Source organism: Neofelis nebulosa, chromosome 7 (genome assembly GCF_028018385.1).
Source record: "Neofelis nebulosa isolate mNeoNeb1 chromosome 7, mNeoNeb1.pri, whole genome shotgun sequence".
Taxonomy (NCBI): Eukaryota; Metazoa; Chordata; class Mammalia; order Carnivora; family Felidae; genus Neofelis; species Neofelis nebulosa.
The window spans coordinates 2,506,872-2,529,476 of record NC_080788.1 but is presented as its reverse complement, the minus strand read 5'-3'; the positions used below and the strand labels follow the sequence as shown (position 1 = coordinate 2,529,476).

The following is a 22,605-nucleotide window of genomic DNA, read 5'->3' as shown; positions in this document are numbered from 1 at the left end:
GGCACCACACTTGTCTCTCTGTCCCTAGAGTAAAAACTGGCTCTCTGGAGCTGAGGCAGCCCAGCGGTTCTCAGAGTCTGGCCCCCAAGCCAACGATGTTAGCACCAACTGCTAGAAATGCAGTTTCCTTTCTTTTAACTGTTTATTTACCTTTGAGAGAGACAGACAGACGGACAGACAGACAGAATGCGAGTGGGGTAGGGGCAGAGAGAGAGAGGGAGACACAGAATCCGAAGCGGGCTCCAGGCTGCGAGGCGTCAGCACAGAGCCCGACGCGGGGCTCGAACCCGTGAAGCAGGAGATCACGACCTGAGCCAAAATCGGACATTTAACCGACTGAGCCGCCCAGGCGCCCGTAGAAATGCAGTTTCTGAGGCTCCTGACTCAGGACCTGGGCAGGCGGGGCCTGGCCCTCTGTTTCGGCAAGCCCCCCAGGTGGTTCGAGTTGGAGTATAAGCCAAGGACATGACTTATAGGAGCGCGTCAAGGGCCCCGGCAAACAGGGACAAGGTGCCTCTGTTTCCCCCGTCAGGATGATTGCCTTGTGACCGGGGTGCTTCCCCCCCGGCCCCCGCATGTCCCCTTGGAGAGCTTAATCTAAGGGTGGCATTCAGCCCATCTGCCCCCTGAAGAGCTTCCCACACGTGTCCCCTAAGCACAGCCTTGTGAACGCTTGGCATGTGCCGGGCTGGGGCTTCTGTGGGGCCCTGTCTTCTGAAAAATGGAATGTGCTCCAAGCGCCCATCAACAAGTCCTTCAGGGCTTCCTGGGGGTTCTAATGAGGCTGTGGGCGCCCGTAGGAGGCCCCTGCAATTCCATGTGGGGCTGCAGAGGTCCAGCCACTGCCCGGCAGCCAGGCCCACGGTCACAAGGAGACGCACTGGAGACAAAGCTGTCTTTGTCAGTGAGTGTGGGGGACCGTCCCGCGTCGCAGGGCTGAGTCTGGAGGGCCGCGGAGGAAATTCTCAAGAGCAGAAAATGTAGGCCTCGATCAGCAGGCACAGACTCTCGCCTTTCCTTAGGGGTGGGTGGGAGGGGGGACAGCGCAGCCGGGGCTCGGGTCCAGCCTCCAGGGTCCAGATTCTGGGACCGTCTCAATCCGGCAGCAAGGCTGGGACAGATGGAGTCCCCCTGGCCTCTGGAGGTCCCTTCACCCTTCGCAGACCCCCACAGCTTTCTTCCTACACCAGGCCTGAATCCAGCTCCTGCCTTCCCCTCCTATCAGATGGCCCGCCTTCCTTGACTATCAGAAAGCGAATTCGTTCCGAAGCGTAGGGGACATCGCGCCCAGACCCTTACTGACCCAGGGTGCTTTGCACCTCAAGGTGGAAACAGCACGTCGCCTGTGCCCCCCAGGACCCCCTCCAGGCAAAGGACGGGCTTCCCTCCGCGGCCTGACACCCCGTGGGCCGGCTCACCGCGTGCCCGTGGGAAGGGAGGGGGGAGCAGGCCGGGGAGCCCCCGAGGCCTCACGACGGGATCTTGGTCGCGGCTCGGCTTTCGTTCGCCCATCTGCCCCACGGGACTGAGGGCTCAGGGCGCAGAGTCCCTGAGCGGTGGGGCGACGGGAGAGGAAGCCCCCCCTTAGACACCCCGCGCCTGCGCCTCCCATCACTCATGTACGTTTCAGTCTCCCCTGAGCACCAGACCCAAAGTTCACCTCCGTGGGATCGCCCCCGGACACCTGCACACGCACACGCTGACACGCGTACACGCTTTCGCGCGCACACGCGCACCCGTCCCCGTTTCCAGCCGCGGAAAGACCGGCCGGCACCTGCAGACAGCTGGTAGACCCCGGGGAGCACCGGATTTCCTGTTACCCGCCCAGCCCCCCAGGAAGTACCTTCGCTCGGCGCACCGCGGACACGCTGTGTGATCAGGGCCAGTCCCGCCAGCGTGCCGGCCACACACGTGTCGAAAACCCCCAGACCCACGTCACCAGCCTTGGGGCTTCTCAGTTAGGAACTCCTTCTCCTGCTTCCTGCTTGGGGTCGCTACCTGAGGACTGACCGGGGATCCCCAGGCCCCACACCAGCGGTCCTCTTGACTTCCCCGGGTGGGACCTCTCCCTCCCAGCCTCCACGTTTTGGTAGTTATTTGCAAACCCCAAAATTCAACCCCAGGGTCCAGGAGCGGAGACCGTGGGCCCTGAAGCAGGCTTCCTGCCCCTGGCCAGGCGCATGGTCCCGGACGGGTGAGGAGTCCCCTCCCTGGGGACTGGCCCACTCGGCCGCGGGATGGCTTTGGCCCTCGGACCCCTCCGACTGTGCTGCTGGAGATGTGCCAGTTCTTACAAAGTTCTGAGCAAAGAGATCATGACCTGAGCCCAAGTCGGACGCTCAACCGACTGAGCCACCCAGGCGCCCCTAAGGCAGCTTCAAGTTAACAGAAAAACTGCACAGAGCATGTCCCCTCCAGAGCATAAGCGCCCCGAACAGAAATCGTCACTCTTGTTCACAGCAGGGTCTCCGGCTCTGGGACATGCCTGGCCCAGAAGGTCTCAATAAACATTTACCGAATGAATCAACCCACAACCGAACGAATAAATAAGTGACTAATGCCATGTAATGAGCTCCCACGTTTGTGCTTTAGAGCCTACGCAGAGCTCGCACAGACGTTTTCTTAATCAGATGAATCTGATTAGGTACAGATTTAAAGGGAACTTCAGAAACCTAGTGACACTCTCGGTCCCAGCTCCTTGAAGGGCACAGGCCGGGACCCCGTGGGGCCCTCCAAGGGAAGAGAGTTCATTTCCCGGAGCTCTGATAACCCTTTGGGTTGGACCCGCGGGGGCACGTGCTTCCAGCCACGGCCACAGCCCGTGAGAAAAGAGCGCGCGGAGACGCGGCCTTGACCAGCACGACGAGACCCTGTGCGCGGCACCCTCGCTGCGCGCACACGCCGTGCCAAGCGCTGTCAGCACGGAATCCGGCTCCGCGGTCGGCCCGGAGGGCGGGGGCCGCTGGTGGCCCCTGTTTTCCTGCCCGGGGCAGGGACAGTGAGGACGCGCGGTGGTAAAACCACTTTCCCAAGGCTCAGAGCCAGGATCTGAACCCAAGGGTATCTGACAACGAAGTCCAGGCCACGTGTGTCTGAGCGACCTGGAAATCCCTGCCCCACGGGTCAGCCCGGGACGGGACGGGACGGGCTTAGAAAGGGTTAACGCCAGAGCAGGAGGGAGTGGTCAGGCTGGCGAGCTGCGCTTCCAAGGCCCGGATTAGGACTGTTGGCACCGCATGCCTCCTCTCCACCTGGCCGCAAAAGAAGGCCAGGTATTAATGAAGGACACAGGGGGCCCCCGGGGTCAACCGTGTCCACTCAGCAGGGCTTGGGCAGGACCAGCGTGTTCTGTGTCCGCTTCGGGGTGTCGCCTCTTACAAGGGTGTGGGAGCAGCGGAGTCCCTGTCTTGTCCCTCTCTGACAGGATGCCAGAGGTCCCCCAGGCGGGATGCCTGTCCCCTCCCCCAGTGGAGCGAGGGGGGCCGCTCCCCGCTTTCGTCTTTCTGCCCGCACAGCTATCTGACGAGAGCCCCGTCCTGCCTGGCACCAGAAAGCAACGTCTGTGAAGATGAAGAAATCCCCACTTTCTTCTCTTAATTTGTTATCGTCATGACACGACTGACTCAATACGCAAAAATTTCAAATCCCTGCCCAAGGTCACTGGCTCTCTCCCCCGTGCCTGATGTTCCTCCAGAGGCCGCTGCTTTCTCCCACCTCCGCACCTCCACGCACGCACACGCTGCCCTTTCCAACTCGCAGGCGCCGGCCTCCTGGCCAGCTCTTGTAGGGTTTTCAAGGTTTGGCTCAGAGTCACCTCCTCCAGGAAGCCCTCCCGGACACCCCTCCCAGCTCACCGGAACGGGAGCTGTCCTCCCGTTCTCCCAAAGCCCTCCACGCCGACTCACTCCTGCACGTCCCATCCAGTAAGCGTGAGCTTCTCCGTGCCGTGGACTGAGTCTTACGCCTCTCTGTAGCCCTTACAGTCCCCCAAGCAACTGCCCAACAGCTGTGAGAAGAAAGGGGGAGGAGAGGGAGAGACAGAGGAAGAAAAGGGCAGGGAGGAGAGAGGGAGGTACAGGGAGTGGGAGCAGGGAGGAGAGAGGGAGAGAGGGGTCTTTGTGGGCAGACACATACGCTCAGATAGAACTCGGACAGAGACAGAAGCACGGAACCAGATGCACGCCCAGCTACGCGCGTGCACGCTGCAGGCTCGGGAGGCCGGAGTGGGCACTGAACGAGCACTGGCCCAGGAGTCCGGGGCTGGTTCTTACCAGGCTGGGCTGATGCTAACCGGCTGTGCGACTTGGGTAAGCCACTCCCCTTCTGAGCTACAGCCTTCCCCTTAGTGAAAGGGTTTTCATTTCATGGGGGGAGAGAAGGGGAAAAAATAGTTTCGAACAGAGAGGGAGGCCAACCATAAGAGACTCTTGAATACAGAGAACAAACTGGGGGTCGGTGGGGGGGGGGGGGAGCTTCCTGCTTTCTGGGGGGGATGTGTCTCATTGCGCTGAGAGTCGGCCTCGCACAGGTGTGTCCATTTCTCAAAATTAATTCAAGGATGCACTTCCTGTACCCACATTTCAGCGTACGTACGTTTTACCGCAGAGGAGAATAAACAAATACTGTGTTCAGATTAATTTACGTACGTGCTGAAGTGTTTAGAAGTGAAGGGTCGTGATGCCTAAAACTTATTTGGAAACAATGGCGCGCCCGGGTGGCTCAGTGGGTTAAGCGTCCGACTTGGGCTCAGGTCCGGATCTCACGGATCGTGGGTTCGAGCCCCGCGTCGGGCTCTGTGCCGACGGCTCGGAGCCTGGAGCCCGCTTCGGAGTCTGTGTCTCCCTCTCTCTGCCCTTCCCCTGCTTGTGCTCTGTCTCTCTCTGTCTCTCAAAAATAAATAAACACTAAAAAAAAAAAAAGTTGCTCAAGGGACACCTGGGTGGCTCAGTCGGTTAAGCAGCTGACTCTCGGTTTCAGCTCAGGTCACGATCTTAAGGTTCGTGAGTTCAAGCCCCGCGCGGGGCTCTGTGCTGACCGCTCAGAGCCTGGAGCCTGCTTCGGGTTCTGTCTCCTTCTCTCTCTGCCCCTCCCCCCACTTATGCTCTGTCTCTCTCTCTCTCTCAAAAATAAATAAACATAAAAGAAACTTATTTGGAAATGCATCCAAAAAGTACGATGGGCGTGTGGACGGACAGACGGATGGAGGGATGGACGGACATGCGTTAAGGCAAATAGAGTAAAATGTCACTTGTGGAATTTAAAAGCGGGGTATGCTCATTGAGCACAATTCTTTCCACTTTTCTGTACGTTTGAACAGGTCTCATCATCCTGCTTTGGAAGAAATACAGTGGAAAGCAGGCTAGAGAATCAGTAATTTGGGGGATGGTTAAATCCGTCGTGGCACAGCCATCTGATGTGGGTTTCTGAGGCCCTCAGGGGGGGGTTCTGCTCCCCTTGCGGGAACCGACAAGCCCCACGGTCAAGTGGAATCATGCGCACGTGTGAGGGTCACCCTTGGTCTTGCTCAGCCACGGGACAGCGTCGAAAACCTCGGGCTCTTGGATGAAACAGACCTGCTCGGGTTCAACTCTGCCTTGCCGCTCACTGCGGGCACAAGCCCCCCACCCCCGGGGCCTCACTTCTGTTCTCCTGCAAAGTAAAGATAACCGTGTTTGCCTCCCGGGCTGTGCAAGGTCAAAGGAGTGGGTGCCAGGTGCTGAGGGCTGCTGGGGGGGGGGGGGGGGGGGGGGGCGGGAGAGAGGCTGGTGTCACACAGATGTTCCCGGCTGCACACCTGGCCGGCCACCAGGTGTGGGGAACGTGGTGACTGTCTGATGCTCACAGAGGAGGGTCTCAAGGCCTTGCCCTCCAGCAAAAGCTTGTTTTTTCCTGAGCTAACAAGTCCCCTTGAGCAGTTTTCTTAAACCCTGCAAAGAGCACAGACGGGCGGAGGTACACTGAAGACGCTCACGGGGGCACCTGGTGGCTCAGTCGGCTGAGCGTCTGACTCTTGGTTTCAGCTCAGGTCATGACTCCGGGGTCGTGGGTGGAGTCCCGTGTCAGCCCCCCGCCCCCGCGCTGAGCGTAGAGCCTGCTAGACATTCTCGTTCTCTCTCCTTCTGCCCCTCCCCAACTCACGCGTGCTCTCTCCCTCTCTCTAAAATTTAAAAAAGAAAAATTAAAAAAAAAAAATTTTTTTTTAATGTTTATTTATTTTTGAGACAGAGAGAGACAGAGCATGAACGGGGGAGGGGCAGAGAGAGAGGGAGACACAGAATCGGAAGCAGGCTCCAGGCTCCGAGCCGTCAGCACAGAGCCCGACGCGGGGCTCGAACTCACGGACCGCGAGATCGTGACCTGAGCCGAAGTCGGACGCTTAACCGACTGAGCCACCCAGGCGCCCCGAAAATTTTTTTTTTAATGCTTACAGTGGCTCATTAGCTGGTGAGATTTGAGACAGTTCTCCTCCCTCATCTCTGCCCTCCAAGGTTCTGTTCCCTTTACCTACAGCTTGCTTCCCCCTGCCCCCACATAACCGCCCCCCATTCAGAGCTCGGCTCGAACAGCCCCGCCTCAGGGGAGCCCCCCGACCCACCCACTAGGTCAGTTCCCCGTCAGAGCACCCAAGACGCCCGGCACCCCGTGTCAGATTTACACACCTGTGCCGTCCATCTTGCATGTCCCACTCCGTCCCCGGAGCCCAGCCCGGTGCCTAGAATGCTCTAAATAAATGGCTGAAAATGAGTTCCAAGTGTTCGAGAAAGTGACTTCATTCTTTGCGGATTGAAAAATAAGTAGAAAACGGGTGGTGGGGCGAGGCAGGCGATAAAACAGACCCAGTGCATCCGCGTTGTCCTGGGCAGCCCCATGCAGCTCTTAACCACCAAAGGAGTATGGTGTCCCTTCACGTGGTTCTACTGTTTCCTCGGGAGAAACACCAGCTTGCAGGGGAGAAGGAGCGCAGACCCCCGCTCCCCACGCTCCAGCCCTACGCGGAGCTGCCCTCTGCGTCTCGGAGGCCCAGCCCTCCTGCTGACAGCTGGCCACGGGGAGTCCCGAGGGCCCCCGAGGAATTGTGGCTCCATTTCCGGCAGGAGTCGTCGAGGCGCCTGGGGAGGACGTCACGTGACCTACCGTTGGGGATCCAAGCGGCCACGAGGTCACACGCTCAGGATGTGCACGTGTGAAACGGCACAGCTGGGAGTCTTCCTCGAGGCCGACGCTGCTCCGTCAGTCCCTCCACCGTCTAGACGGGGACAAGCGACCCCACCGTGGGAAGGGGCTTTCCCGGGTCATGCTACAGTGTAAGGGTTTAACTGGACAGAGCCTGATGCATTTAATCCCCAGTTATCCTACAGCGGAACTCAAGAGAAAAGGGGACTTAATCATCACTATTTTTGGGGGGTTTTTTTTGTTTTTTTTTTTCAACGTTTTTAATTTATTTTTGGGACAGAGAGAGACAGAGCATGAACGGGGGAGGGGCAGAGAGAGAGGGAGACACAGAATCGGAAGCAGGCTCCAGGCTCCGAGCCATCAGCCCAGAGCCTGACGCGGGGCTCGAACTCACGGACCGCGAGATCGTGACCTGGCTGAAGTCGGACGCTTAACCGACTGCGCCACCCAGGCGCCCCAGTTTTTTTAACGTTTCTTTTTCAGAGAGAGAAAGAGAGACAGAGCGTGAGCAGGGGAGGGGCAGAGAGTGAGGGAGACACAGAATCGGAAGCAGGCTCCAGGCTCCGAGCTGTCAGCACAGAGCCCGACGTGGGGCTCAAACTCATGAACTGCGAATTCATGACCTGAGCTGAAGCTGGACGCTCAACCGACCGAGCCACCCAGGAGCCCCTAATCATCACTATGAAGTGATGTTGTAGGCTGTGCCCCAGAGAAGCGTCCAGACCCAGGACCGAGGCACTCCTTCCCACAGCTGAAGAAGGGTCACCCCCGTGATGGTCATAGCTGAGTCTCTCTCCAAGAACTACCCTTTGCTAAAGACAGCCGCCTCGTCCAAGGTCGTACCCCGGCCATAGAGCGGCCCGGAGGCAATGATGGGTCATCGCGGGAGTACAGAACCCGTGGGATCCGGTGGATCACCATGCCTTCCCCCCCAGCTTTCCTTCTGGCCAGTTCTGCCTCCCTTACCCCTCACAGGTGGTGTCCCCAAGCACACTCCCCAATGACCTTCCTACACAAATCTCTGTTTTCTTACCAGGAAACCCAACCAAACAAGGCGATGCAGCCAGGGACAGGAAGTGGCAAGACGTCCCCAGAAATAAAATGGTTTCACCAAATTGTGAGCACCTACTGAATACTAGGTCAAGCCCAGCTCTTGAAGACTCCCCAGTAAGTGCATCCATATGGTCCACAGCCAAAGGGAGACATTCTGAGGGCTCGGCCCACTTGCTGTAAGAGAGGGAAGGCATGGCGACCTGGCCCTCGAGCGCTCCCTTTATCCCCAAGCCCTGGGTGCTCTGTGAGGGCTCCCGTGTCACCACAGGGCAGGAGCCTGCATCCAGACGCTCCCGTGTTCCGGGCATCACGCATATGATGCTCGGGCCATTTCACAGGCGTTATCTCCTTTATTGCTTCTGTAGTCCTGTGAGGTAGGAATCCATGACCTTCGTTTCGCAGGGGAGGAAACCGAGCCTTGGAGAGGTTACACACCCTGCCCCAAGTCAACTAGCCTGTTCACCTCAGCGCCAAGACCTCACCCCAGGTGGCTGGACCCCACAGCCCGGCTCTTGGTCCCTACGTGCCACTGCCTTTCTTCAGACCCCGGCGACGCTTGAGTGAAACCTCACCAAGGGAGCCCAGGGCTCCAGCCGTATCTTCCATATCTTCCTGGAGCCGGAACAGTCAGAGTGTGCCTTTGACTTGCCTCATTCCCCTTTTTAAAGAAAACCATGTGTTTACTCTCCGATGCCAAAGTTACAACAGAACTGAAGTTTTGCCAGTGTTGACTTTAAAAGTTGAGCAGAGGGGTTCAAATCCTTTCCCCTGGTGCCTGTTTATTCACGTTTCCAGAGCAAACGGAGGTGGTCAAAGAAACCATCTATCAGATCTATACCTGCAGCAAGGCGGGGAGTCCGGCCAGGGCGCTCAGGCCCCTCCCAGCCTCACCTCTCCCCTCCCCGCGCCCAGCCCTGCAAGACTCAGAGGGGCCCCTGCTCCGGTTCTCCGGAGACACCCAGGAGCTCCCCCTTCTGTTCTGTTTCCTGCTAGGACCAGAGCTCAGCGGGTGGGGACCCGGACTGCTCGGATGCCCCTGCTCCCTGAGGGTTGCCAGCAACGCTCACAGAGGAAGTGAGGGCACCAGTCAGGGCTCCCTCTTCTCTCCTGGGGGGGCGGGGGCGCTGCGATACCCTCGCCCCTCTCCTCTCTGCCCAGCAGACTACTGAGCATCCAGCCGGCTCTGCAAAGACAACGCAGACAGACGGGGATGTGTCCTGCTCCACACACGTGCACGCGCGCGCGCACACACACACACACGCACACACGCACACACACACACAATACGGCGTAACCAAAATCATGCTCAGCGGACCCCTCCCTGAGGATGTCAGGAGAGTCAACCCCTCCGTATCCAGCTCCCCGGGACCCCCTGAGAAGAAGCGGCACTTACCGGTCTCCCTGCGGGGGAAGATTCTCTTCTGCAAACTCATGCCGCGGGGCTTCGAGGAGGAGGCTGAGCCGGGAAAAGTCCCCGGGAGCCCGAGAGCCCCAGCCGCTCAGCTCACTCGACAAGCCCCGGGATCACCGGCAGCTTCTGGGCGGGGAGTATTTGAACAGGAGTTAGAAGTACGAAGTAAGTCCTCGTTAGAGCTGTTTCTCCCCCCCGGCAGGGAGGGAGGGAGAGAAGCCCTTTCCAGCTGCCAGCAAATCTTGAGCGTCTCAGAACGGTTGCTTCCCACCCCTGCCCTTCTTGCGAAGCAACTGTGCATGAAGGCGATGTTATTTCACTGGATCGAGCCCTCAGATCATAAGCCTTTTCCTGTACCACAAACAGAAATGTAAAACCTCAAACTTTCCTTTGGACTCGGACTCTGCTGGGAGAGGACTGAACACAACCCTCTCTGAGGTCGAACGTATGGAAAATGTGCTAAACTGTTTAGATCATCCCAAGGGCTAGACTGCTCCCCACTACAAGCTCCCCTCCCCCCGGACTTTTTTTTTTTGTTGTTTTTAATGAGTTCTGGTGTGTTTATGTAATTGCGAGGGACAAACACAACACCTAAAATCTCTGCCCAAAGTTGAAGTGATTCATTTTCTCCTTCACACACACCACACACAAACACAGCGCCTGTTTAATCCAAGTGAAAACGCCTTTCATAAAATCTGCAAAGGGCTGGGGCAGAGCGGCTGCTGGTGAATGCAGCCTGTGTCCCCAGAAGGGCAGTTGGGCTCCGGGGAAGGTGGAGGCTGACTTTAATCAGGACAAACAGAAGGCGCTCTGACTCCCGCCCATGCCGGGACAAGCAGGGATAAAAGAAAAGTGGGCGCGAGCCCCGGCTGAGCGGGCTGTAAAATCTGTTCCGCCGACTGTACCCAATTCCCCCCGCTTGTCTTCTCATACCAGGAGATTTTATTTTTAGACTTGGACAAGATGTACTATTATTTTAAGTGACCAACTTGATTGCTGGGTTATATAAATCCTTGGATTCCCCCACCGAAAAGACCAAAAGAATATACAATAAGTAGGCAAAGAGTCAGAGCTGCAAACTGGGGGAGAATGTGACCGTTTTGGAGACACCGCAACGGATGACAGGACCGAAAGGCAACCCTGTTCCATCCGATAGAGAGAAAACCTCACCAAGAAGCAAGTGGCACAGACCGTGGTCAGGTCCCGGGGTGACCCACCCCTGCCAGGAGCCCCCACTAGACCGGAGTCAGTGCCACCACCACTCAGGATCTTGAAGAATCAAAGCCTGCTGAGTGAGCATCACTCTGCTCGAACCACCTCCGGGTCACTGCGGTCCCTCTGCAGACACGCGCGCCCCACACACACCCGAAAAAACCGTTTCTCAGGCCCGTGCTGCAAGGTTGACAGAAAAACCTTTGCTATCAGCACCTAGAGCGGGAACAGCTCCCTGAGAGTCATCCCCATCCTGGGCTGGGGGTTGGGATCCAGAGCTGGCACTTGGCCACCACCAGGCCTATCTTGCTCTGAATAACCAAGTGACCACCCGGGGCCGCGAAACCGCAGGACCCTCAGCTCGGCCACCAGCAGCATGGGGGCCAGAACCCTGGCCTTCGTCCTAGTGGGACCCGCTGTGGCAACGATGAGAGACGGGGCCACGTAAACGCGGAACGCTTTGCGTAAATCAAAACGGTGTGATAAGTACAGCGCGCTGTCATGGAAAGACGTCTGCACCACGTTACCGAGGGAACAAATTGGTTACAAATTGCAGAGTGATCGGTAGGATCTATATGCTTGAAGGAAGATTAAATTCGGGGAGTCGAATTGAGGGTGTTTTCCTCTACGAACTTGCCAATGTCCATGGTGATTTCCCCACAATGTAGGCAGTGGAAATAGCTTTGCATTCATACCATCTAGAGGATATAGAAAAAAAAAATTTTAATCGAAAAGAATTTTTTTTTTCAGTTAAGTCACTGGCTTTAGAACTCCTAAGTAGATTTGGTTAAGTCGACAGCAAGGACGATCATTTCGGAAGTCATGGCTTTTGATCATAGGAATTCAGCCGTTGACAAAGGGATTTTTATTTGGTGTGGTAGGCCGGATATGGGCCGCTACGAAAAGGTCCGAGGCCCGTATCGGGAATCTCTGGGCAGGTATGTCGTATTAGGACATGAGGGGGGAGTTAAGGCTGCAGACGGAACAGACCTTGCTAATCAACGGACGTTAAGATCAAGGGATCGTCCCAGATTATCCAGGTGGGCGCCAGGAAATCACAGGGGAGGCGGAAGAGGGGGTCCGAGCCCACGAACTTGCATCCCCGGCTGTGATGACAGAGGAAGGGGCCACGAGCCACGGACACGGGTAGCCTCCGGAAGCTGGAGAAGGAAAGCGATGGGGCCTCCCCTCCCGTCTCCAGATGGAAACGCAGCCCCGCCCGCACTTTGGCCTCAGCTCCGGTGAGACGCTTTCGCACGCCTGACCCCAAGAAGGACAAGATCACGCTTGTGTTGTTTTAAGCCAACCTCCATGGTGATTTCTTACAGCGGCAACGGGAGACCAACACGTTTGAGTGTGTTCTTATTTTGTGTGTTTCCTCGAGGCCAAAAGCTTGCCTTCGACCACAGGCAGCAAAGCCCAACATTTATCAAAGCACAACATTTATCCCGTCAACTCACAGGTCCGGGAAGAGCGTGTAATGATAAAAGAACGGTTGTCGTCCTATCCGAAGGGAGATGAAAGTCTCTGCCCAAGTGGGGGGAGGTCTGGGGCTCGAGGGCCGTGTGTTGGGGGCCTGGCAAGGAGCCCCCGTTCTGTTCCTTGCTGGCTGACAGGAAGACGCCAGGGCAGGACGCACAGGGGACAAGAGAGGACACACGTTCTGCCCGAGATGCCTGCCCAGTGGACACGTCCTCCCATGGAGGGAGTGTGGCTGCAAGTTCCCGGTGCTTGACAAGGTACCCAGGGTGGCCTGAGCATGCCAGCTCAGCTGGGGAGCTCTGGACAGGTGGATGCGGAGGGAAGAGAGTGAGCTGCGTGGCCTTGAGAAGCACATACCCGGTGCCCCGCACAAGGAGAGGCTGGCAGGCTCCATCCGCGGAGAGGCGGCCCCACCCCCACCTCGTGTCACTCAGCAACCCCGTGGGGGACATCGGAAGTCACGGAGTAGGTCCCAGAGGGGACTGAGTGGCATCAGGGGTGAATCAGGAATGACTAAGCTCACTTTGCATTGGCGAAGTTAATATTCCATCACCTGCAGAAGTGAGGGGTTACGAGTAAATTCAGTTACAGAAAAACAGGAAAAGGCTGGATGTTTATACATCACTTTTTTTTTTTTTCTGTAAATAGCCTATCAGCTACATGTCAAGATGTGAACAGAAGTTATCTCTGGCCAGCGGGATTATGAGCGCTTTTTATTTCTTTCAGTCTGTATTTCCTAGTTTGCTTTCTTTCCCCCTCCTAAAAAGAACAAGTTTATTTCTTAGCAAAACCAGGGGACGATATCCTTACAGGAAGCCCTATTTGTTGGGTGACTTCCTCAGCCAGTCCTCATGGCTCTAAGACGACCTTGGGGCTGGCTTTCTGCCCCGATGACCAGTTTTCATCTTATTCTGTGTCCCCAGGGGCTCCGTGGAAAGCTCGAGAGGCTGCATAGGGAGCAGCCGGGGGCCGTGGCCTCTGAGGTTAACATTTCCAAAGTGTGCGGCAGGGGAGAAGCTAAGACCCCCACAGGAGGGCCCTGACCCTGGTCCCTGGTGGGGGGGGGGGGGGTCCGTCCACCACCAGCCCCACCGGGAAGCCCCCAAGCCTCCAGACTTCCTCACACGGCAACGTGTGCCAGAAGGTACCCGAGCCAGGAGAACAAGGGGGGCCACACGGCACAGTTTCAGTTAGAACCACAGATGGTGAGAGAGGAGAGGGGATGTCGGGGGGCGGGGGGGGGGGTGTCTCACATCTGGGGCGGGGCCTTCTCCGTGTCTTCGGTTCTTTCCATGTAGTCACCTCCCGTGAACAAAGTCGCCTCCTTGGCCCTGTTCCCCGCTATGGGGGGACTGAGGGAGTCTCTGTTTGTCACATGACATCTGGTCTACGGCCGTACCACCCTCAATGCGCCTGACAAGGTCTGCAACAAAAAAACGGGGGTCCCGTCTCTCACTTGTCAAACCACCCGGGGGGAGAGGTGACCTCAACCGCCCGCGTTCCAACCCTCTGTCCTCTCTCAGCCTCTGCCTCTGCTCCGGCCAGCAGAGCTAGGGTCGTAGGACGGGGAAACGTGTGACACTCCCACCTCTGCAGGCCCCCTGGGGTGTGCCCGCTTCAGAGGATTGGATCCCCTTCCTTGGCTGGTCCTGTGGCCCCAGCCCCTCAGAGGTGTAGACACAGACTATAAAGGGGGCCCTACCCGGTCCTGAGCCAATCCTGCCCAGACGGCCAAGCGAGAGTGGCTGGTGAACCCATGGCGACGCTCACTGCGCACTCAGGACCTGCCCTGCCCCCTGGGAGCCCTGGGCCTCCTGCCCGAGGGTGTCGGTCCGGTCCGTAAAGCCTGCCTCCTGCTTCCACAGACTGGCCTGTGCCCTCCCTGTGGGACCTGCCCTGAACACTTCCTCTGGTTCTCACCCTCCGACTCAGACACCGGGCCATGCGGCCTGCCCCGCTCCTCTCTTCCAACCCACATGCCACCCGCTTCCTGCACGGGCACCTTCCGGGGCCACGGCCCCATCACGACCAGCTCCTCAGCTCCCCGCGACACCGTCCGCTCCCACTGCTCCCTGGAGCCGGGTCCCCAGCAAACTGGGACCACTTCTTCCCTCTTCCCTCCAAGTCCCCCACTGACTGTGTCAAATCCCGGGTGGCTCAGTCGGTCGAGCGTCTGACTTCATTCAGGTCACGATCTCGAGGTTTGTGGGTTCGAGCCCCGCGTCGGGCTCTGCGCTGGGAGCCTGGAGCCTGCTTCGGATTCTGTGTCTCTCTCTCTGCCCCTCCCCTGCTCATGATCTCTCTCTGTGTGTGTCTCTCTCTCTCTCTCAAAAATAAATAAACATGAAAACAAAATTAAAAACAAATAAGGCACCGAGCCTTGCCTACCAGCCTCACCCCGACACCACAGACCTCCCGGGCTCTGCTTCTTGGCCCTCCAGCAGTGCCCCCAAGAGCACGTGGCCTGCTGTGTCCCCCCAGGAGCTCGGCATTCCCTCCCCCACGTCCTCACAGACGGTGCGGCCACACTGCGTAGAGGGACATGGGACCGCCTGCACGACAGTGACCCCAAGGGAGCCTGGACTGGCTCGGTGAAAGCCAGCAAACTCTTTTTTCAGTCTAATGTGTAATTATTCACCTGAACGCCTTCATCCCCGGGGACGGTAACTGTGCCCAAGGATGAAACATCCCTGTCAAGCAGCCCGTTCATTTCGGAATGTTCACTGGCTTTGAAATTTACTTTTGTACTCAGAAAATTCTAGAGACGGGCTAATATACCACTTTAGGGCATTTATAGTTTTTGGACATCTATTTTAGGAACAAAATGAGCCTCCTGTACTGTTCAGAGAAGGACAAAACACCCAGTGATTCTCCAGCCTGGAGCTTTGGGGCTCCCAAATATCAAGAGCAAGTCCCGAAATCCTGTCAGGTCGTCTGCTGCAGATCCAGAAACCACACAGCCCGCTTCACTGTTAACCACAGGACGTGATGGCCGACTCCCCATTCTACAGGTGTGGAAATGAAGGCCTCAGAGAGGTAGGCAGGGGGCCTGCTGGGATCCCAGAGGTAGGACACGTTGGGGGCGACACACCCATCGTTCTTCGGTAAAGACCAAAAAAGTGCCTGTCCGGTTCTCAATCACAAACGAATGGGCAGAGGACTTGCTCCTGGGCCCCCAGATGGGAACCCACTCTAAGCCCGAGAGAACACACCGGAGGGACGAGGGACGAGCTAAGCTGTGTGGCTTGCTAACTTCTAGGAGGACCAGATACCCGTTTCTCAGACATCTACACGGAACGTTAGTAGATAAAACGACGACAGTGGACCTGAAGTTGGTCTGGCTGAGGACCGGATGGCTAGGCTGCATCTCTGGCCCCAGCGCCCCCCCCTTACCACTCCTCAGCAGCCCCCCACCCCGAGGTCAGCCGAGCACGTCTGCAAACCTCTGTCCTAAAGCGCCCCTCTCATCCACGCGTGGGACTCCGAGGCGGGAGGGAAAATGACACGTCCAAAGACGAACGATCACGGCGATGGCCGGGGTTCTAAAGACCACCCGTCCCGACCAGTCCTCTGTCCCCAGGATCCCTTTCTACCACCCTTGGTGACCACTCTGCCGCGCGGTAACATCGGAGAGGGAAGCCCAACGATGCCCCGGTCGGTCTGCTTTGTTCACGGTCTCCCCACGCAGGGACACATCCCGGGACGTCGCGGAGATAGGCAGGACCCTGCTTCGTCAAGCCTTCACACGCTCTGTGCTTTTGAAAGCACATCCCGAAGTATCTCCCCACCTCTTACGTCTTTAATTTATCCTGAAATATTTTCTGCGGGCCCAGAGGTATACAAGCTTCCCTTTATTCTGGAAAACATCTATTGTTTTAATGTAAAAGCTTTGCCGTGTGTGTGTGTGTGTGTGTGTGTGTGCGCGCGCGCATGATACACATTATAATCATTTTATCATTATCTGTCTGTGGCCATCACTAAGTTGGCCATGTGTGAGCCCCCAGGAGCAACCCAGAAGCAAGCGTAGGTCACAGGGAAGAAAGTCACAATACTGTCTGGCACCAGGACGTCCGTGGAAGGTGACAGGGTCTTCCCCACCAGACCCCTGCACCAAGGCGGGCACAGCACGTACCAGCAGCCCTCTCTCCCCTTCTCCCAGGTCTGACCTGAGTCGTGTCCTGCAGAACAGTAACTGCACTCGTGAGGCCATTCTCAGGACCCCTGAGCTCTGCCCCTGCGGTCCCATGTCACTCTTTTCCCCCAACCTCTTCCTGGCTCCAGACTGACCACTGATGGGCCGAACTCAGCGACCCTCGGAAATCAGGGCTTCCCCCCCTGGACGACACAGCTTGTCTTCTCTCTTTCCAGGTAGGAAGCGTGCTTCCTCCGCTCTGGAGGGGGAGCCCTTGGATTCGAGACGCACTTGTCGGCCACACTGATTGAGTCCATATGATGGCGGAATCGTCTACACCGGGCCCGGACCATGCGAGATGGAGAGGTGATAGACAAGTAGTTGTAATGAACGATGGTGGTGGTGGTGACGGCGGTGACAGTTACTTAGTGCTGAGTATCCGCTCTGTGCCAATCACTCCTGACCCTCACCTGTCTTCATTAAGCCCACGTGGTCAGCACCACGCGGCAGAATGCGTCCCTCGAGGTTTGGCTATGTCCTCCAACTTGGACCGGAAGGCAGGGAAGGAACAGACAAGTTATCAGCAGGTACCGGTGGCCGCTCTCTGGCTGGCTGACCGACCGTGGAGGGGCGCCCAGGCCATCTGTTGTAGCACAGGGAGCCAGAAGGACAGTGACTCCAGTCCCAGCCCGTGCAGGGGCACGGGAAGCATAGGGGACCGCAGAGAGGGGACGGGCATGGGAATGACCCGGGAGCCTGAACCGGCACCAAAGCGGCACGGTAAGCCCTGGGCCCTCACGTCCTCACGCTCCCTTGCTAGGATGCGTAGGGAAGGGACTGCCACCCAGAGGATCCGGTCGGTTCAACGCCTCAAGTCAGTTTAGTCCTGCAGGGAGAGAATCCTCCGTGGGCCCAGCGAGGGATGCCCAGGGGAGGCAGAGGCTTGGCGGGAGCGCTGAGATGGAGTTTGGACAGAGAATGTCAAGCCGGGGACACAGGACGACTGTGTGAGCCCCCCCCCCCGCCAAGGGCAACTTCTCCTACTTGTATGGATGCCAACCCAAAAGAGGCCACCGGTCCCCCCGGGCCAGGTCTCCTCTTCAAGGTGATTGGAGCCAAAGGCCAGAGCTCAGTTCTCAAGGAAGGCCCAAGAGTCGAGTCGTAAAGCCCAGGGCCCGCGTCCCCGACACCTGTGTCTCCTCCTTCTGTCCTTGGCCTCCGCGAGGACCCCACCTGCAGCTGACGTTCATTCTGCCCTGCTGACGAACAGAGGACGGCCTCACATCTGGGCTCCTTGCCACGGCCCCCCACTGCCATTCCCACCGCTGCCCACGCTTTCACGGCCCTTCCCCCGCACTCGCTTCTGGAAGGCCTGAGCCTCCAGCTTGGGTCACCGGCCCCTGCTCCAGGCTGCTGCACCACAGGCAGAACTCCCCGCTCACCTAATAGGCAGATAGGGCCCAGAGAAGTCGCTACAGCCCTACATCATACCAGCAGAAGGCCTGAGACCACGCTGGTAACAGGTGTCACAGAGTCAAGGCTCAGATGCCCTCCAGGATGTCCTCGTTTCTTGAACGCATTGAATCTCCATTCTATAATCAGAAAGGACAATTTTCACTTCTTCCCAAGATGCATTCAGCAGACAGCCACTGAACGGCAGCCGGGCTGCGTCCTCAGGAGTTTTTGAAGGGAGAATGACGGGGCAGGGAGGGGTCAGAGGCGGCCACGTTGTCGTGGAGTGGGGTTTAGGATACGTCTTTCCCTGGGAGATTTGGGAGCACAGAAGCAGGCACAGACCCCACACCGTCAGGTCAGAGGAGCCCTGGGCTCGTGGGTTGATCTGAAGGTCAGAAGAGCTGGAAGGCGGGCCTGTCTGAACCGAGGGACTGAGTGCACCACAGAACGGGGCTGGAAACAGGATGCCTTCAGGAGGCACCAGTCGATACGTGGAGATCGTATCTGAGACCCCCGGTGCTTTCCCTTCCGACAGCATCACTGTGCTCCCCATCACCCAGCCGAGCACCCACAACTAACCCCAACTCCTGCTTTTCCTTATTTCTACTTTTTTTTATTTCTAATTTTTTTAACGTGTATTCGTTTTCGAGAGACGGAGAAACAGAGCATGAGCGGGGGAGGTAGAGAGAGAGAGAGAGGGAGGGAGACACGGAATCCAAAGCAGGCTCCGGGCTCCGAGCTGTCAGCGTAGAGCCCAGCGCGGGGCTCGAACCCGCGAACCGCGAGATCGTGACCTGAGCCGAAGTCGGACGCTTCACCGACGGAGCCCCCCGGGGTGCCCCACCTTAATTCTACTTTTAAGTCAAGTCTCGCCAGTGTGTGTTCTGAACAGCTCTCAGGCACAGTGACTTCTCTCGGTTCCCTTTGCCGCTTCCTGGTTGAGGCTCCCCTACCATGGGGCCAGGGTACCCCCAGAGTCTCCTGGCTTCCCTACCTTCCTCTGCCCCAAGTATATCCTCCCCCACAGACACAGAAACTCAACCTTTGCACCGCGTAGGTAACACTCCTCCGAGAGTCCACATAAGCTACCCGATAAAACCCAAACCTATGAACCGAGGACATAAGACCTCCGTTCTCGGGCCCCTGTGCCCCCTGCAGCCCCACTAGATACCCCTGCCCAGGCCCGCTCCCCCGAGCATACCACTCCTCACCTTCAGGATGTTGCACGGCTCCCTCCCCTCCACCCCACCCAGTTTCTTTACCTCATCCTTTCACCCACCACCTGGGCATCACCTTTCTAAATCCCCCCTTGGAACCCCTGGTCCCCCCACCCCCACCCCGCCGCCCCACCAGTGTGATCTGGGCCGCGTGAGACCCGCTGTGCACTCCCAATGCCGTGCTCCCCGTGCCCTATAATCATTGGCCTCCGTATCCACCCACCCCACCGGGTTGTCAGTATGTTGAGGGCAAGAACTAGGTGTTCTTCCCCTCTGCGTCCCCGTGCCTAATTCAGTGGCTGGCACACAGGGAGAACTCAGACGTCTCTGAGCGAATTCAATAGTGGTGCCGGTGGCTGAACGATTGGTGCTTCCAGTTGCGAAAACAGCGAGCGCAGGGGAGCAGCTGGGATGAGGGCGGTTTGCATGAGGGGGTTTGGAGCTTCCGGGGGAGCGCAGAGGGGAGAGGTGTCTGGTGGGCACGTGGACGCAGGGACTGGAGGTCAGGAGCGAGACGAGGGCTGGGGGACAGCCATCCGACCATCATCAGCGTATAGACGGCAGTCAAAGCCAAGGGCTTGGGTGGAAAACAACCTAGAAATTCCACCACAGGGGCGGGGGAGCCGTGGAATGGACGAGACACACAACAGCAAGGCAGGAAAGACACTGAAGAAAGAGATAGAAGCATTTTAGAAGTTCCAGCACAGAAGCCAAGGGGAAGGGAGGGTCCATTCTGCATCTTTACTTAATCTTCACTGGCTTTGGGTCCGAACGAACAAACCCCAGGAACCTCTGGCAAATTCACTTGGCCTCCCTTCTTTCCCGGAGGCCCCTGGAGTTGAACAGCTGCCATTTCTAGGGTGCTAAGGAGGGGACCTGGAGGGGGAGGGACGGCAGATGGACACGAACGGACTGAAGATCGGGTCAGCCATTCAAGCGATTTCCCAAAACCTAGCGCTAACTTGCGCAGCCCACAGTCCATTTCCCATAAGTTGAAATCCCCGTTCAACTTGAGCGGAAATATAATCCATGTGTTCATGATTCATTTGCACTTTATGTAACCAAATGTTGGGCTGTCGCCGCTTGATGTCCAAGAGACCATGTGGAGAATCTTTGCAGCCAGAAGTCATGCGTTGCCAAGGGACGAGAAGGGGACGGGGTCTGGTCCGCCTCGTCCGTGATCGAAGGCCACCGGCAAGGGATGAATCGGTGTGGTGTGAAGGCGGAGACATCCAATCCCCCAGCTGTGACATGGGATCCACGTTCTGTGTCCCGGCCGCAGGCGTCTGATCTAAACAAGCCACATCAACGAGCAGGCAATGGCCGGAGGCAGGGTCTTCCTTATGTAACTATTTGGCTACTGTTGCACAGTGAGATCCTTCCCAGCTTTGACATTATAAATAAAGCTAGAACAAAAATCGTCACCCTTCCAGTGTTGCCCACATCCCCTGCTTCCCTAGAGTGAGTTTCCAGAAATAGAATTACTGGGTCAAAGGGGATACACGGGTTGTTAAGTTGCGTATCGGAAGAACTACATCGGGGCGCCTGGGTGGCCTCAGTTGGTTAACTGGCCAACTCTTGATTTCAGCTCAGGTCATGATCTCATGGTTCGTGAGTTTGAGCCCCGTGTCGGGCTCTGTGCTCACTGTGTGGAGCCTGCTTCAGATCCTGTCTCCCTCCTTCTGGCCCTCTCCCGCTCGTCCATTCTCTCTCTCTCTCTCTCTCTCTCTCTCAAAAATAAATAAACATTTAAAAAATTGAAAAACTACATTAAATTACTCTTTTACCGGCAGTGAATGAACTTGTCTTTCTCACCATACCTTCCCAAGCACGGTACACGATCAATGGAATAACCCAGGGAAATACAAGGAAGCTATTAAAAGTCGCCTTTTCAAAGACCATTTTACGCAGGACAGGAGCTATTAATGACAGATATAAAACTGTGTCATTGAATACCAATTGTCTACAAGTATAAACTCAATTTTATTTGAATTATGACGTGGGAATACTCTGGTTTCTCTTCAGATCGTATAAATCTTTCGCCTTTTACTGAATTATGACGTGGGTGAGATGTAGTCTCTACCAGTCAGAATGGCAATTTTGGAGAGAAATTAATCCTCAAATCTCAGCACGTAACCCCAAAGAAGTTTCTTCCTCATCCCCACAGAGTCTGATGTATGTCAGGCTCCTCTTCAAGGCAGCACGTAGGGCACCAGACCGTCCCTTTCTTGTGCCCCCACCATCACGACGTGTCCCCTCCAGAGCTCCATGACGGGGACGAGACAGCATGGGGGACCAGACAGGGGCCTTTCAGTGTCTCAGGTTGAAGTGATGTGTGTCATTTCTACTCGTGACTTACCGTCTACACCGCCCCCCCCCCCAACCAGGCCCAACCTCAAGGCAGCTAGAAAGAGCACATGATATTCAGTGAGCACCCAATGTCCCCATGTGGGGTCACCGACACCCCTTTCTGCCCTCTTTTCCCCACAAACAAAACACTCCCACTCCGTGGACCACAACCCACGGTCCCATCCAACCTCAGCGCCCTGCTCGGGAGATCAGAATCTCCAGCCGATGCATCAGGTCGACTGTGGCTCCTCCTGGTCCAGAGGCCTATCTTTCTAGAACGAGCATCAGCAGGCTTCTCCTTACAGGGCCAGAGAGTCAGTATGTCAGGCCTGTGGGCCGAAAGGTCTCTGCTGCAGACACTCAGGCCTGTCCCACACGCCCGGTACTCAGTGATGCTGCAGGGACACAGCAATATCCAGAAAGAGTCCCTTTCAGAGCAGAGAAAACTAGGAGACCCCCAGCAATCACTGGTCCACAGAAATTCTGAAATCCTACCGGGCGGCCACTGGGAAGCCTTCCAACCTGAGGACGGAGAATGTTCCGGGATTAGCCCTTCATTCTGCTTTGGGGAGGGCACTGCCTTATTCACTGCTCTCCAAGGACACATTCTGGAAGGTTCTTCCTCTTCCTCTGCTCCCTCGGCCTCATCCGAGGCGGGCTTTGGCAAGCACGTCCCCCACAGGGGCCGCAAAGACGCCCCAGCCTGCGCGCTGCCCGTGGACGGCGGGGGTCTCGGGGCAGCTAGAGAGTTAACGGTCTCCAAGAATCGCAGGCTTTTGTAAGGAAGGATCTTTCTTTCTGGCAGTACAGCTCTGAAACTCAGTAGTAGTTTCAAGTCCAGGAACCACACCCAATGTTCTTTCAAGACTTGGTTCCCAGATCGGCTTTATTCCTTCATTCCCGGCCCCTAAGCCTCTTCCCTCCGTGCGAGAGTGGCTGCTTTAAGGCAATGTGGGGGGGGGGGGGGGGGGAGAGTTTCAACAGGTGTTAGAGCCTCACCCTTAATCTGAGCTCCTCCCTGGTTCCGACTGGGCACCACCCGGGGCACCGCACCCTCAATCTGACATTTCCCTTTGGACCCTCAAGATCTCGCCTCATCCAGTTTCTTACTTTATGGCCGA

The 22,605-nt window shown here is 57.0% G+C and overlaps 1 protein-coding gene across 6 annotated transcripts in view; it reads right to left on the bottom strand.

Moving 5' to 3' along the window:
* Positions 1-10,073, bottom strand: part of IL16 (interleukin 16) — a 98,021-nt gene extending 87,948 nt beyond the window's left edge. For 2 of the 6 annotated variants that reach the window (XM_058736381.1, XM_058736383.1), the window contains exon 1: positions 9,620-9,758. In XM_058736381.1, coding sequence (XP_058592364.1) covers positions 9,620-9,659 — 40 coding nt within the window. In that variant the 5' untranslated portion in view covers positions 9,660-9,758. Of the gene's footprint in view, positions 1-9,619 lie in introns of all 6 variants that reach the window. The other 4 variants (XM_058736388.1, XM_058736385.1, XM_058736386.1 and 1 more) reach the window with 4 other exon arrangements.
* Between the last annotated feature and the right edge of the window lie 12,532 nt (positions 10,074-22,605).